This window comes from Triturus cristatus, chromosome 10 (assembly GCF_964204655.1).
Source record: "Triturus cristatus chromosome 10, aTriCri1.1, whole genome shotgun sequence".
In the NCBI taxonomy this organism is placed as follows: Eukaryota; Metazoa; Chordata; class Amphibia; order Caudata; family Salamandridae; genus Triturus; species Triturus cristatus.
Window position 1 is genome coordinate 948,390,267 of NC_140593.1, and position 16,165 is coordinate 948,406,431.

General features: G+C 46.1%; 1 protein-coding gene across 5 annotated transcripts in view; it reads left to right on the plus strand.

Moving 5' to 3' along the window:
- The window catches only part of NKTR (natural killer cell triggering receptor), a 376,878-nt gene that overhangs the window by 292,557 nt on the left and 68,156 nt on the right, over positions 1–16,165 (plus strand). For all 5 annotated transcript variants that reach the window (XM_085628781.1, XM_085628782.1, XM_085628783.1 and 2 more), the window contains 2 exons: positions 11,168–11,316; positions 11,683–14,532. In XM_085628781.1, coding sequence (XP_085484907.1) covers positions 11,168–11,316; positions 11,683–14,532 — 2,999 coding nt within the window. The remainder of the gene's footprint in view (positions 1–11,167; positions 11,317–11,682; positions 14,533–16,165) is intronic.

Here is a 16,165-nt window from a genome sequence, read left to right on the forward strand (position 1 = left end):
TGCCAGCTTAGTAAACCTGAGGAAGAAAGGATAATAAGCATATTCATAGTAGTCCACACAGGAATCTTAAGTCCTGGCCCCTCATGTGGCCGCTCCACCTGAATTAAAATTATCTAACGTCACAGCCAGGCAGATCCAGCCGTCCAGGGCCTGCAGACCCAGCCAGCTAGGCCGGCAGGAGCAAGCCTCCCTGTGCCTCAATAGTACCGCCAGTGGGGTGACATCAGCTTCAAGGCGGCCCCTTCTCCGTGCTGTCACTACCAGATCCCCATGCACTGAAAACAATGCGCTTGTGTCCAGCCCTACATCATCTCCATGGGGGTGCCATCGGAATAGACAATTTGTCTAGTCCATCCAGGGCTGCCTCTGTCGGATGATCCTCTGTTCCACCTGTGCTGTCTCACCAAGTGTCTCACCACCTGTGATTTATTTCGCTTCTCAGAGACTTCGCCACGCGGCAGTATCTCATGCAGCGCATCTACCCAGCTGATCACCTTAGGTGTGGTGAAGAACTGCGCCTTGCCCTCGTGCTAAACTCGTAGTTTAGCAAGATGGATCAAATTGTCAATTTAACAGTCATATTGTTTTTTCATAGGTCTTGCGTTTTTTTGTCTAATCGCAAAATATTGATATATTTCGGCTACCAAGCCGAGGTGGGCCTTGTACTCGGACATGCTGAAGAATGGCATCATAATCTTGCAAGTTGAACATTCAAGCTAGGATGGCCCTCGGTGTGGCCCTGGGTCCTGCCAGGGGACCTAGTGCCCTGTTTGCACGTTCAATTGTGAACAATTTGGAAAAGCGCTTCTGATGGATACATCTGCCAGTGGATTCCTTTCCTTGTGAATATCCCCTGCGCCAGCATTCCACGGAACTTTTCTTCCCCAGCATTCCACGTCGACGTGGGCGACGTCACAATACATCGGCTCCGCACGCGACTCCGTACGACGTCATCGGAGCCATAAGAAGCCCACGTCGGCGTGATGACGTCAGTTCCCTTTTTTCCGCGCCGTCGACGCGCAACGGTTTTTTCCCAGTGCTCTCTAGATACTTTGTAATCTAGTGGTGTATTCTTGTTAAAATCGGAATGTCTTCGACGAGGAAGTCGGGCTTTAAGCCCTGTAGGGAGTGCGGAGGCCTGATGTCCATGACGGATCCGCATCAGAATTGTTTATGGTGTCTCTCTTCTGATCATGATGTGGATGAGTGCGGGTGCTGTAGGAGCATGAATCCTAAAGCACTGAAGGAGAGGAAGACCAAACTCTTCATGAAGAAGATCGGTGAGGAGAAGAGAGGGAGGAAAAAGGAGAAGTCCAGGCGGGAGTCTTCGACTTCGAGGTCGTCGAAGTCGAAGAAGCACCATAAGAAGAGGAAGCATTCTTCTCGGCGTCGGTCCTCGAAGTCTAAGAGGTCGAGGTCGGCTTCGCCTCGTCGACGTCAGAGCAAGATCTTGTCTCCTTCGCCTTCTCCGGATAAGTCTTCGAAGTCTCCCTCTCCGAAGCGGACTCCGGCTCGTTCCCCGACGCCGTCTCCGGCGCCGTCCAAGGCTTCGACTCCTGGTCGGGTGGAATCTGATGTGGAGCAGGAGCAGGAAGAGTCTGTCCCGGTGCCTGATGACTCCGTGGTTCCGGTGGAGGATTCGGAGGAGCCGACGCCTGTGGCTCCACAGGAGGATACAGGGGCAGTTCCTTATCCCCAATTCCCGGCTCCAGGTACGGATCCTTCGGGATTTCTGAATGCCATGTATGGCATTTTTCAGAGAGCATCCTTCCCATCCGGAGCACCAGCAGGTCCCGTGGGTCCGATGGCGTTTTCTCTAGGAGTGCCGCAGCAATACGCTCAGGCTCCTTTTCTGCCTTTTATGCCGATGGCGCCTTCTTGGCAGTTTCCGGCGCCGGTTGGGAATCCGGCTCGACCTCGGATGGATGGTCAATCTTCGGAGCCTTCTTTGACGCCGAGGCCGACTCCATCGACGCCGCATCCGGCGCCGCCGACTCCACCTGTAGCGCCTCCGACGCCGATGCCTTTGGCCCCACCGACGCCGCGTACGACGTCGACGACGCCGGCTCCCCGGAATCGATCGAGGCGGGAGGCCCAAAGGGTTTTGGAGGAGGAAAGATTTCGGGCTGAGGTGGAAGAAGGTGAAGTGGACTCTTCTTCGGATGAGTTTGGAGGTATAGAGGTAGCAAGTGGTTTGGATACCACCCCGGAGTGGGAGCATGCTTCTGCAAGGTCTTCTCCACCACAGGAATTGGCGCCCTACCATGTTGTGATCAAGAAGGCCGCGGAGTTGTTAGATCTGCAGCTGCCCTCTGTGGAATACAAGTCCAATCTGCTCACAGAGGTGTTGCACTCCCCGACGTCGGCTTCTGAGCCTTTGCTACCTTTCAATGAGGCTCTCTTGGAACCAGTATTGGAGGTGTGGAAGAAGCCTCTGTCAGCTCCAGCAGTTTGCAGGCAGGTGGCAAGGAGATACAGGGTTGCGCCAGGAGACCCGGATTTTTTATCCACGCATCCTTCTCCGGAGAGCTTAGTGGTGCAGGCTTCATGTTCTAAACATGCTTCGGGTGCTTTCCCCCAATCTCCTGCTGATAGGGAGTCGAAGAAAGTTGATCAGGCGGCCAAAAAGTCTTTCTCCTCAGGAAGTATGGCATTGAAGTCATCAAATGCTACGTGCTTGCTGGGGCGTTATGTTCATGCCCTGATGGACTCTATAAAAACTCTGGCCCCTAAGTTACCTGAGGGGGATAAGTCGTCCTTCATGGAGGTTGTGGCGGACACTCAGGCAGCTGCCAGGCAGGTGATCCAGTCTGGGCTGGATACGGCGGACTCTGTGGCGAGAATTATGGGGTCGTCCATTGCCGCGAGGAGACAAGCATGGCTCCGTTCCTCAGGGTTTTCTGCAGATGTCCAGGCCACGCTGGTGGATCTGCCCTTTGATGGACAAAAGTTGTTTGGGGAGAAGGCAGATTCTGCTCTTCAACGTTTTAAGGACAGTAGGTTAACGGCGAAGTCCTTGGGTCTGCAGGTTCCTGTGAGAGGTTCAACTTTCCGTAAGGCTAGGGGATTCGGAAGGTCATCCTTTCGCTCCTTTCGACAGCCACAACAACAGCAGCAACAACAGCAGCAGAATCCCCTCTATCGCTCCTATAGAGGGAAGCAAAGGGGTCGGAGAGGTTCTGGTCGTAACCCCTCTTCTTCCTCCTCCTCCTCTGCTCCAAATGAGGCTTCAGGGAAGCAGCCCTAGATCCCCCATCCCGGATCATGTAAGACCTGTGGGGGGTCGGGTGTCCTACTTTCTACGGGGTTGGAAATCTGTTACAACCGACCTTTGGGTTTTGAACCTCGTAGAGACTGGGTACGCCCTTCCCTTTCGGGAGTTTCCTCCCCCTTACCCTCCTTGCCAAGGTTATTGCTCGGAGGACCACCTGCTTCTCCTGCAGAAAGAGGTTCAAGCTTTGTTTCAGAAGGGCGCAATAGAGGTGGTTCCGGAGCAGGAAAGGGGTCAGGGATGCTACTCCCGGTATTTCCTGATCCCCAAGAAGGACGGCAGATTGCGTCCGATTCTGGACCTCAGAATCTTGAATTTTTACCTGAAACAGGAGAAGTTCAAGATGCTGACCCTTGCGCAGGTTCTTCAAGCGTTGCAGCAAGGAGACTGGATGGTGTCGCTCGACTTGCAGGACGCGTACTTCCATGTCCCAATCCTGAAGTCGCACAGGAAGTATCTCCGTTTTACGGTTGGGTCGCAACATTATCAGTTTGCGGTCCTCCCGTTTGGTCTTACTACTGCACCTCGAGTCTTCACAAAGGTGATGGCAGTGGTGGCTGCTCATCTCAGGAGGTCGGGGATTCCGGTTTTCCCCTACTTGGACGACTGGCTTCTGAAGGCAGAGTCCCCAGGGATGGTGCAGCGTCATCTGCAGGTGACAACTCAGCTGTTATTCGACTTGGGTTTTTCGATCAATGTGCCCAAGTCTCACCTGGTGCCCTCTCAACGCAACCTGTTTATAGGGGCAGTACTGGACACTACTGTGTGTCGAGCATTCCCTCCTCCTCAAAGGATTCTCGACATTCAGGAGATGGTCCCTTTATTCCACAGTGGAGCGGTTGTTCCAGTTCTGAAGGTCCTTCGCCTGCTCGGTCTGTTCGCTTCCTGCATTCTGTTGGTCAACCATGCACGCTGGCACATGAGGGCGCTCCAGTGGTGCCTCCGCAAGCAGTGGTATCAGCACAACGGGGATCTCGGGGAGTCGATCAAGATCTCCGGAGAAGCTGCAGCGGATCTGTCTTGGTGGAGCGTGGAGGGCAATCTGTCCCAAGGAAAGCCTTTCCATCTACCTCCATCGGTGGCCACAGTGATAACGGATGCCTCCACCCTAGGGTGGGGTGCTCATCTGGGGGATCTGGAGATCAAGGGTCTTTGGTCTCCAGAGGAGAGGTTGTTTCATATCAACCTTCTGGAGTTGCGGGCGATTCGTTTGGCACTCAAGGCCTTTCTCCCTTCCCTTCGCGGTCAGTCAGTTCAAGTCCTGACGGACAACACGACCGCGATGTGGTATATAAACAAACAGGGAGGAGTAGGGTCTCTTTGTCTCTGCAGAGAGGCCCTGCGTCTGTGGTCCTGGGCTCAGGACCATCAGATTTGTCTGATGGCAAATCATCTGGCCGGGGTGCTGAACGTGCGTGCGGACAGTCTCAGTCGGCAGTTCTCCGCCGACCACGAGTGGAGGCTCCATCCGGAGGTGGTTCGTCACGTCTTTCGGACGTGGGGGACTCCTCGGGTGGACCTGTTTGCCACCCGAGAGAACGCGCACTGCCCGTCATTCTGCAGTCTCCAGTTTCCGATGCAGGGGGCGTTGGGGGACGCGTTTCAGTTGAGTTGGGGTTCACGACTCCTTTACGCGTTTCCTCCCATACCCTTGATTCCTCGGGTTCTGAGGAAAATTCGCCAAGACCGGGCCCAAGTCATTTTGGTCGCCCCGGACTGGCCAAGAAGGGTGTGGTACACAGATCTTCTCCACCTCTCCTCGTGCCCTCCGCTCCGTCTCCCTCTGAGGGCAGACCTCCTCTCGCAGTCGGAGGGGCAGGTTCTACACCCCCCACCTCCAGAGCTTACACCTTCATGCCTGGAGATTGAACGGGGCAACCTGAGTTCCTTCTCTCTCCCACCTGATGTGGTGGACGTTATTTTATCGGCCAGGCGACACTCCACCAAGTCCATATACTCCTACAGGTGGTCTAAGTTTGTAAAGTGGTGTGGGGAGAGGTCCATTGACCCTTTAAAGGCTCATCTTTCTGATGTGCTTCAGTTTGCTCTTTCCTTGGCTCAGCAGGGCTGTGGCCACGGTCAAGGGCTACCTTTCGGCCTTATCGGCATTTCTGTGCCTTCCAGATCAGCCTTCGTTATTTAAATCTCCGGTTGTTCTGAGGTTCATCAAGGGCCTTACAAACATGTTTCCTCCTACTCCATTTGTAATGCCGCAGTGGGACCTTAATCTTGTCTTAACCTTTTTAATGGGGTCCCCATTTGAGCCTCTTCATAATTGTCCTTTGAGGCTGTTGTCCTTTAAGGTGGTTTTTCTTGTCGCCATAACCTCGGCAAGGAGGGTAAGTGAGCTTCAAGCTCTTAGTTCCAAACCTCCTTTTCTTACCTTACATGCTGAAAGGATGGTTCTCAGGACCAGGGCTGCTTTCCTGCCAAAAGTTGTTACTCCTTTCCATTTGGGGCAGTCTATTACCCTCCCTGTTTTTTATCCACCCCCTCATCCTTCCAAAGAAGAAGAAAGACTCCATCGCCTTGACCCGAAGAGGGCTATGAGTTTTTATTTGGACAGGACCAAGGACTTTCGTGTTGATGACCAGCTTTTTATTGGCTACGTTGGTCGTTCTAAAGGTAAAGCGGTGCACAAGCGCACGCTGTCAAGATGGATAATACTGACCATCAAGATCTGCTACGCCCTGGCTGGTAAGACTCCTCCTGAGGGTATTCGTGCTCACTCTACTAGAGCTAAGTCTTCATCATCTGCTCTGGCCCGGGGTGTTCCTGTGGCAGATATTTGTAAGGCCGCGACTTGGGCCTCCCTCCATACTTTCGCAAAGCATTATTGCTTGGACTCTGAGATGAGGAGGGAGGGCCACTTCGCGCGCTCTGTCTTGCAAGACTTTCTGGTATAGAAAGGTGGACACCCTCCTCCGGGAGTGGGGACTGCTGTGGGAATCTATTCACAAGGTGAGGAATCCACTGGCAGATGTATCCATCAGAAGAACAAGTTACTTACCTTCGGTAACGCTTTTTCTGGTGGATACAGTATCTGCCTGTGGATTCCTCACCAACCCACCCGCCTCCCCGTTGTCCACCTTTTGTATACCATGAAATAGGTCTTGTTTGAAATGCTTATATTTTCTCTTGTACATTTGTAGGTAATGCTTGTTCGATTAGCATTCCTTTGTTTTGTATGCTATGTATATGTATTGGTTTTTCTATATACTGTGTATACTTGGAATTGTCGTTGGTTCACCTGTTCGCCTCGAAGGCACGGAAAAAATGGGTGGATCTGACGTCATCACGCCGACGTGGGCTTCTTATGGCTCCGATGACGTCGTACGGAGTCGCGTGCGGAGCCGATGTATTGTGACGTCGCCCACGTCGACGTGGAATGCTGGGGAAGAAAAGTTCCGTGGAATGCTGGCGCAGGGGATATTCACAAGGTGAGGAATCCACAGGCAGATACTGTATCCACCAGAAAAAGCGTTACCGAAGGTAAGTAACTTGTTCTTTGGGTACAGTATGCAAGTGAACACCCTGTCGCCTGCTCACTCCACAGTAACCCACAACCCTCGACAATCGCCGTCCCTGCCCCTTACCTCACCACGGAGCTCCCTAGACATCGCTGAATGAATCCCTGTAACCTTCACCAGGTTTACATTTAGGTTTGGTTAGGGTTGGGGAGTTGGCTTTATTGCTTTGAGGAAGTACTTAGACTATTGCATTATGGCCGCTGGGTTAAGTAACACACTCTGGTAGGATGATGAGAAATTTGAAATTGTACCAAAAAAAAAACAGTGAAACAAACTATGCTTTATACACATACCAACCTCTTACTTAATAGTAATTCTGAGGTGCTGTATGGAACCAGTTGTACACTAAATAGTATCTTTCTTAAGGTCATGCATGCTAAGGTGGTCTGAATTCAGCCCCTCACTTCCCCCACCTATCACACAACACCTGTTGGGGGACAAAAAGGCTTATATCCTTTCCAGTGGGAAGAAATAACTCCAGACAAAGTGGATGCTATCCGTCGACTGAAAATAAAGGCTGATTCTAGAGCTACGGCTGCTCAACCTTTCCATAGTTGAGCATTGCAATGAGACCACTCTATAGGAGGCCATTCCACTGCAGTTAATTTCTACATTGAGGACTATGTAGGAAACCTTGATCTCTGGATACTGACTTCCATATTCTATTCTTTGGGTAAACACTAGTATGTGAGGTAAGTGATAAACATTTCAAAGGCTTATCCTTTGGGGTAAGAACAACCGCAAGAGCTTTCACCAAATGTGTGGCAGTAGTGGTGGCGGAGCACTTTCATGTCTTTCCATATCTGGATAGCTGGCTGGTAAGAACAGTTGGCAGCAGTGCCCTACTTGCCTTCAGCAGGCAGTGTCCCTCTACAGAAGAGGCTCCAATGTACATGTAAAAAATACACATCTCTCTCCACCAAACACAACTGTTTTTGTGAGTCATAGTGAGCATGTTACCTGGGAAAACCTATCCCAACAATAGACTGATGGCATTTCAAAGACTTCTTCCCCATTGCTAGATGTTGCATCCTCTGACTGTGAGAATGCACATGAAACTGCTCCGAAGAATATTTATTGAAGTAGTTCCAAATATGCATTTGTTAAAAACGCCCACTATAGGAGTGTCTAATCCACAAGTATCAGGTCAGTTTGATAATGTAAAGTTAGTAGAGCCCACAGTTCAGCACAAATTAAAATGATGGAACAACAAGAACTTGTTACTGGGCTGAACCTTTGTCGAACCTTCAGCCACAAGCAGCCATAATCACAGGCTCCTCCCTCACATGATGTGGGTACATTTGTTCTATCTGAAAATTCATGGACGGTGGTCTCAAAAACAGCAAACAGCATATCAGTCTGCTGGAGCTTAAGGCAGTTCATCTTGCACTACAAGTGTTGTGCACAATAACACGCAGAAATACTGTCCTCATAGGCACAGTCAACATGATCATTGTTTATTACAATAAAAAAACGGGGCACACGTTCTTCCCAACTATCAACCCTGGCATTAAAAATATGACTCATGGTCTTTCTTCTTGTGGAACATCCCCCAGGAGTGGACAACGATGGCCAAGGACTCTAGCAGTAGATTTCTTTGACACCGTAGAGAATGCAAAATGGTCAAACTTTGCTTTGAGGTACCCACTGACCAAGGGCAATGCTCTGTGGGTGAACTGATTAGTGATATTTTCCTCCATGTCCACTGATCCAGTAGTAAAGAGAATGAAATGGGCTCCAATGAAGGATATCCTAGTCAGTACAACTTGGGCGAGGCAACTCTGGTACTCGGCACTACTAGACATGTTGATAAACCCACACAAGAATCTACCTCTCCATGCAGAACTGTCACACAGTATTGGGTTCGGCTGCATCTCTCTGACCACACAACCTTAAATCTTGCATTTGGGCACGTTAAATGTTAGAATTTGGGTACTTTCAACGGACACGAGTGCATGCTCATTTTTTAGGACACTTGCAAGCTTACTGTAGACGCTTTATGTGCAGCAAAATGGGAAAGATTTGTTCTCTTCTATAGCACGAAAGCAATAAGCATCCACGACAGGCTTCAGTACAATATCTTATTTGATACTTGAAGCACCTGCAAAAGGCAGGTTTAACCTGCACATCATTAAGAGCTCCTTTGGCAGTCGTAGCAGCTTACATTCAAAATGGACACCACAAGTCTAGATTTAAAATTCCAGTTGTGAAAGCATTGTAGAGGGCCTAAGGTTCATCCTTTCCAGAACTCCACCAGACCCTATGGGATCTTAATGTCCTCTGTAGGCTCTTGGGATTCCCTTTGAGTTGGTACACTCATGCTTTACAGTTTTGAATTGAAAGTGGCTTTTCTCTCTGCTGTCCCTTCGTTGCAGAGACTCAGTGACTCAACAAGCCTTAATGGTAGAGGAACCCTTTATCTAGGTGCCCATGGATCAAGTTGTCCTTAGGCCACACCCTCGTTTTCTGCCTAAGGTTATTTCTTCTTTTCATGTTATTCAAACTATTGCTTGTGAAGTTTCCTTCGATGACCGCACTAGATTGCAGAAAGGGCTTTACACACTTTTCGAGGCTAGGAGAGCCCTCATTTTTAAATTGTGTAGAAAAATAAAGTAACTATTTGTGGTCTTTGTCAGTCTCGACTTAGAAAGGCTAATTTTCAAGTCTGGCATTGCAAGATGGATAGGTAAGTGTGCATGCAGGTGTTATGCAAGGCCAAAACAAGCATTGCATACTGCACAAAAGGCACACTCTGCTAGTAAAACAAAGAGCCACTGTGGCTTTCCTGGACAACTTCCAACTGAAGGATACTTGCAAAGCTGTAACCTGGTCAACCGCTCATACTTTGATGAGCAGTATTGTTTGGATATTCATGGATGCTGGGAGACACAAGTTGGGCACTAAGTTCAAACTTTGATCCTAACCACCTGTTTCTGCTTTAGAGAGGAAGGAGTTACTTTTCAGTCTGTGCGAAGCATGTGATCTACAGTAGCACATACTTCAAACCACACCAAAACGTTTTCTTGTAGCAGATATCATGCAGTGCTATAAATTTAGTTATAGGATCTTATTTCATCACATTTCTAATGAACCAGTGCGCATACAATGGTCTCTTTTGCTTCACTTCACATACTTTCTCTCACCCTCCTGCTAAACCACAATCTAAGAGGCAGTCTTTTTAGCTCTCACCTAGGCAGCCATGTATTCAGGATAAGGGCATTAAGCTCCGCCCATATTTTTAATTGGCTCATTTGATTGTCTTTTCCAAATGCTATTGTTTCTTTGGTTAATTTCTTTTCTAGTCCCTCCCTAGTACCGCCTTTCTCCTGTTGCACCCTCCCATAAGGACTGCCCCTGTTACTTGTGTGGTTACTCAAGATCTGTTATTTACCCTCTGTGACCTTTGTGAACATTATTTTCTTTTTGAAGCACACTGGCATGCCACATTGGAGCTTCAGTAATGGCGGCCACTTGACTTTCTTATACCGCAGCTCCCCCGAATCCTTTTTTTAAATATTTTTTTTTTAATGGAGCGGTAAGGATATAAGCCTTTTTGTCCACGCCAAGCTTGTTTTTTACTGTTAAATCTGGGGTAGCATGCCGCGTTTGAGCTTCAATAGTGTCAGCCCCACAACTTACTTATAGCACAACACGCCTAAATCCTTTGTTTTTTTTTTTAAATTATATTTTTTTTATGCAGCACATATGGTGGCCGTGCGACTGTCTTGTAGCGCCGCTTGCCAAAATCCTTTTATTTTGAAAAATATATATATATTTATGAAGTGCGGCATGCAAAGCTTGTTGTGAACATTTATCAGAATAGAGCTGTTTTCTGAGGGCGTCTATGTTCCATCCTCAGTTTCCGAACACCCTTCCACTTTGCAGCTTAGCCCTACCCCTATAAATCCCCTAATCGTAGCTTGACCTTTCCTTGTTTTAGACAGTTGCTCACATTGTACCTTGTGACCAAGTCGGCCACGTAAAACCTAATGCTTGCATTACTGAAAGTTTGAGCTGTTGCATTTTAAATAATAATGCAGCGCTAATAGCTCAAACTTTCAGTAGTGTAAGACCTATTGCATTCTAAATGTTTGTTCTGTCTGCTTTATGGGTTCTGGGGTGGGTTCTTGAGTTGTCTTGAAATGAGAACCTTTATTTCGAAGATAACCAACTTGTAATGTTTGCGACCAACACAAGATAGCAGCAGTTTGCAAAGCATGTGAATCTGCTGAACTACAAGCTGCAAACCACTTGCTGTAAGTTTTTTTTTTTTTCAATACAAAATGTGATCCTTGAAGTTAGGTTGACAGTGTACATGTATGTCTGCTCTCCATTTGATTTCATTTGCCATTTTCTGTGGTTTTAGCGATATCACACACCGCCTCGGTCAAGATCTTGTTCAGAATCTGAAGATGATGATAAAAGCAGTGAGACACCTCCTCACTGGAAAGCAGAAATGCAAAGAGTAAGAGCTTACAAACCTTCAAGTGGAGAAAAATGGAGTAAAGGAGACAAGTAGGTTATTAAAACTTCAAACTCTGTTGAAGATATCGATTTAGAGTGTATACATAATATTCAGACCTTTTTCCAAGTATTAGGACTGTCAGTAGTACAAGTCATATCCTCTAAGTGAAGATAATTTGTACATTAGGCTTGCAGACCAATGTTTGGTGAAGTTGGCATATTTGTACCTTGATTGCAATTAAAGGGCACATCAGTTTGCAATGTGGCCTGGTAAAATACTTTGTTAGCCATAAGGCACTGGTTAGGACTTGCTTTTGTAATTTGTGGGATGGAACGTTGTATTGGTTTTACTACAGTTAAAGAATTATGCATAGTCAAAACTTTTTCTCAAGCAATTCATTGTAATTTTCTTTGTAGGTTAAATGATGGCAAAAGACGGGAACATAGAAGTCTATCCCAAAGATCAAGGTCTTGGTCACATGATGGATATTATTCAGACTTAAGTAAAGAAAAACGCAAAAAGGAAAGAAGGACAAAACATAAAAAGAAGTCAAAAAAACAGAAACAATCTAGAAAGATTAAACAACCAAAGCCAGAAAAAAAAGCAGGCCTAGATGTGGGAGTGTCTCGTTCTTCTCTCAGGCGGACCAAAGGTTCCCACGGTCAGGAAAGAAGATCATCTTCACCATCTTCATCCTCTGTGTCTTCAAGACATTCATCTAAAAGAGAGTGGTCTAAATCTGACAAAGAGCAATCTTATTCTTCATCATCAAGAAAATCCAAGTCGTACTCCAAGTCCAAGTCCAGGTCCAGGTCAAGGTCATACGCTAGAGAGCGTTCAAGGTCAAGAACTGCATCTGAATCTTCAAGCAGAACGCTAAGTAGGTCAAGCTCCAGATCAAGGTCGCGGTCTAGATCCAGTACAAGATCTAGAACAAGATCTAAGTCGAGCTCTAGGTCCAGACATCGCAGGTCCGTTTCTAAATCACCCAAAAATAATTCCGCCAGACGAGCTGAAGGTAAAACAAAAGAAAATGAGCTCTCGAAACCAGTTGTAGAACATAATGAGAAAACAGTACCTGCTGAATCAGAAAATGTTCCTATAATTCCTTTAAGTGATAGCCCTCCACCTTCAAGATGGAAACCTGGCCTAAAGCCCTGGAAGCCATCATATGAAAGAATTCAAGAAATAAAATCAAAGACTCCTAATGCAGTAACAGTTCAGAGTGGTGGAGTATCCCAGAAAAAGCAAACGTATGCCCGTTCATACAATAAGCGCCAACCACGTTCAGACAGCGATCATAGTGAAGAGAGCTCAGGCTATCGACAAAAGTCAAGGAGTAGATCTTCTAGAAGTAGATCATACACCAGATCTTACTCTAGGTCAAGAAGTCGTACTAGCTCTAGATCAGGGTCTCGGTACTCAGCCACATCTCAATCCAAGAACAGATATCACAGTGCTAATTCATCTAGTTCTAGGTCATCAACATCTAATTCTGATAACGAAAGTGCCAGACGTAATCATAAGATGAAAACTATCAAACAAAAGAAAAACCTTACAGTAAAGACAATCGAAAGTAGCTCTGAAAGTATACTTAACAGTCAGTCAACTGTAGATTGTAATGAAGCAGCAGAGCAGAGCACAGCTATGGAATTCACAGATTCTACAAAAGGAAAATGTAGTCAAAAGAGGATGCACAAAACAGTTCATGAAAAAGCAACAAAAAATTCCCATTTTAACACCAATAAAAACATAAAATGCGATCAGACACGTGCATCTAATCAAATTTCAAACTCAGTTGATCCGGAATTGGTATTAGGAAATGATGCTAACACTGAGCTTTCTGAAAAACCTGAACCAGAAGAAGAAATATCTTCTGATAAACACCCTGATGATGAAAACCCAAATAGACCAGCACAGTCAAATAGTAAAGTTGAATCTACACCAGTTACAGAAAAAATAGAAAGCGAGCATCTCCCTGATGATCCCATTCCATCTTCTGGCAAGGAAGAAGGTGAAGCAAGTTCTGACTCTGAGATGGAAGTCTGCGATGTTAAAAGTGATTTGAAATCAAAAGCACAGTCCCCTGAAATTCAGAAACCTGTCATTTGTGATAAGAATTCTAATAGTCAGCCAGGCTCATCTGACGTTGAGAAGCCCCACTCTGCTTCTGAAAATCACAGAGAAAAGTCAAAGAAACACAAGCATAGGTCTACGAAGAAGAACCTAAAGAGGGCACGTTTAAAAAAAGCAAAAGAGAAGGCAAGGTTGAAAAAAGAGAAGAAAGAAAAACTTCAGAAACGGAAGCCAGCTTTAATATGGCAGCCTCCATTGGAGTTTGGTGAGGAGGAAGAAGAGGAAGTTGTCATTGAAAAGCCAATATCTAAATTTGTGAAAAAAGAAAAACGGCAACAGGCTGAAAACAAAACAACTCAAAATTTCAAGACCAGTAGAAAAACTGAATGTAATCCGCTGACGAGTCCCAGCCTTCCACGTAAAGAGACGAGTGACCCAACCAGCTCTTCAAATATTTCAAACCCGGCAACACATCATGAGTCAGGTGATGCACTTGCTATTGTTTCTGGAAAGAAAAGTGAAGTTGGTAAAGAAGATGATTCTCAGTCGGATGACAATATGGATATCTGTACGCCTGATCACATCTCACCAGAGAATAATGCAGAAGTGCCCTCCCCATTAGTCACAAGTCCTTCCATAATTATCAGTGGCCAGCCTTTACTAGCAGAGCATGCTGAGAAAGGCTTTCCCAATCTCACAAAAAGTGGGAATGAAAAAGAAAATCTTAAAGTTAACAAAACTGGAAAATTGAATAATGCTTTACCACTTGTGACTGGTGAGAACAATCACAATCAAAACGAACATATTACGAATTTTCATAACTTGGTGGACAATAAATGGAAACCTGTACAGGGTCCAACCAGCATAAAGGCAGCTTTGGCCCCTTTTAATATGGCCATTGTCAGTACTAACACGGAACAAGAAAGTAAACCTCAGGGCGTGAGAATAGAGATAAAAAGCAAAAATAGAGTGCGACCTGGATCCCTGTTTGATGAAGTTCGAAAGACTGCCCGCCTAAATCGGCGACCTCGAAACCAGGAGAGCTCAAGTGAAGAAAGTTCTGTAAATTCAGATAGTAAAAGCCTATCCAGAAGTCCAAGTAGGTCTCACAGCAGAAGCAATTCCCGCACAAATTCACGCTCCTACAGCCGCTCAAGAAGTCGATCGAGAAGTTCAAGTTACACTTCCAGGTATGCGATTTTTGAGATTCCTTTAATTTAACTTCCATATCTCTTTATGTTTTTTTACTAAACATTTTTCCTTTACATTTCGTTACTATATATGTTATTTGAGTGAACTAAAAGCAAAGATGCAGACACTTTATAAAAAGGGCAAGGACCATGTCGAAAGCGAAAGCAAAATTGAAATGGTTAAATTGCATTGGAAGTTGAGTGAGTTACGGCAATGGGGAAGAGGAAGTTTATAAAGTTCAACTGGTTAATGTGATCTCAAATTAGATTAAAGAAGTTAAATGCATATTAGTAAACTTGAATAGTTTATTGATTGTCTTTGGACAGTTCTTTCTTTTAATTTGCCAGACACAAATTGGTGTTAGTGCTTTTTACCCAAGGATACGCTATCACCCCCTGGTTTTTTTCATTGTTATTATAAACAAAATGTTATTGTTTTTGAAGGGAACATGTCACATAGTCACATTATCTGTCCATAAAACACACCTACCGATGACAAGTACAATTAGCAGCAAGCCCATTAGCTTATTCAAACCAGCATATACTACAAGAGACCTGTATCTGTTGCATTCTCATTCTGCTCCAGTGCCCATACCCAAAGCCCCAAACCATGTACCTCAAACATTTGCATGCTTAGTCGAGCATCCCCTTGCCTCATACACAGGTTTTTCTTGTTGCGCGCACTAGTCCTTCCTACACCTCCATAATGTTAGTGATGGGGCCTTGGGGGCCTTCTACTGGGCGGCAGTATCTCTTTTAGCCACTACAAAAGCAGTTTCCAAGAAAGCTCTGTCTGCCCAGAGCCTCCCACACCATCATCCACCCCAAGAGGAGCAGCAAAGGAGAGAGTTCCAGCTCCAAGTCCAATACTTCTGACAACTCATCACAACTGCCTCCCAGTAACCAGCTCTGATAGGTCAGGAGCACATCATGTAAAATAAATCTGCGGTCGTATAAGAACAGCGATAGCAGTCTGGGTCAGTGATTAGGCCTGGCAGGAGTAAAGTAGGCACAGATAAATTTGATTCTTAACACTCAGAAGTCTCTAGTGTGTCTGTTACAAAGATTGGGCAGATGGAGGATACTGACATTGAACTGGGTGGCAGAGGTCTGCCAGCTCCGCAGCACTGGGTGGAAGTAGCCACCATGGAGGAGAGACTGTCTGCATTTCTTATGTTTTGTAGGTTTCAATGGAGGCAATGTGGAATCTGTGAAACTTTCCGCCACTAAAAATGTATTCTGAATGTGGCCATAATATCCATACAAGTGAAAACAGAGCATCTAGATCCATATTGATGTAAGAGCCAGATTTGGAGGGCGTTTAATTGGTCGAAAGATCAAATCAAATAAACAAGTTTTATTGCATAGCCTGGTTCCCTCCTTAAACTCCTCCCAATAAGCACATCATATTTCCTTGTGCATAAATTCTATATCCTTATAGCCCGCTGCTGAGGGCTGTCCAGTTGTTAAAACCAAGTTATGGACTCAAGCTGCAGGTAAGGTCATATAACAAGGTAGAGGACCTTTAACAACCAGTATAGCCTGAGGCACATGGGCTATTAGGCTATTAAAATTTTTGTCAACTTGGGGTAAAATTCTCTAAATTTAGAAGGGAGAAACAAGGACACACATT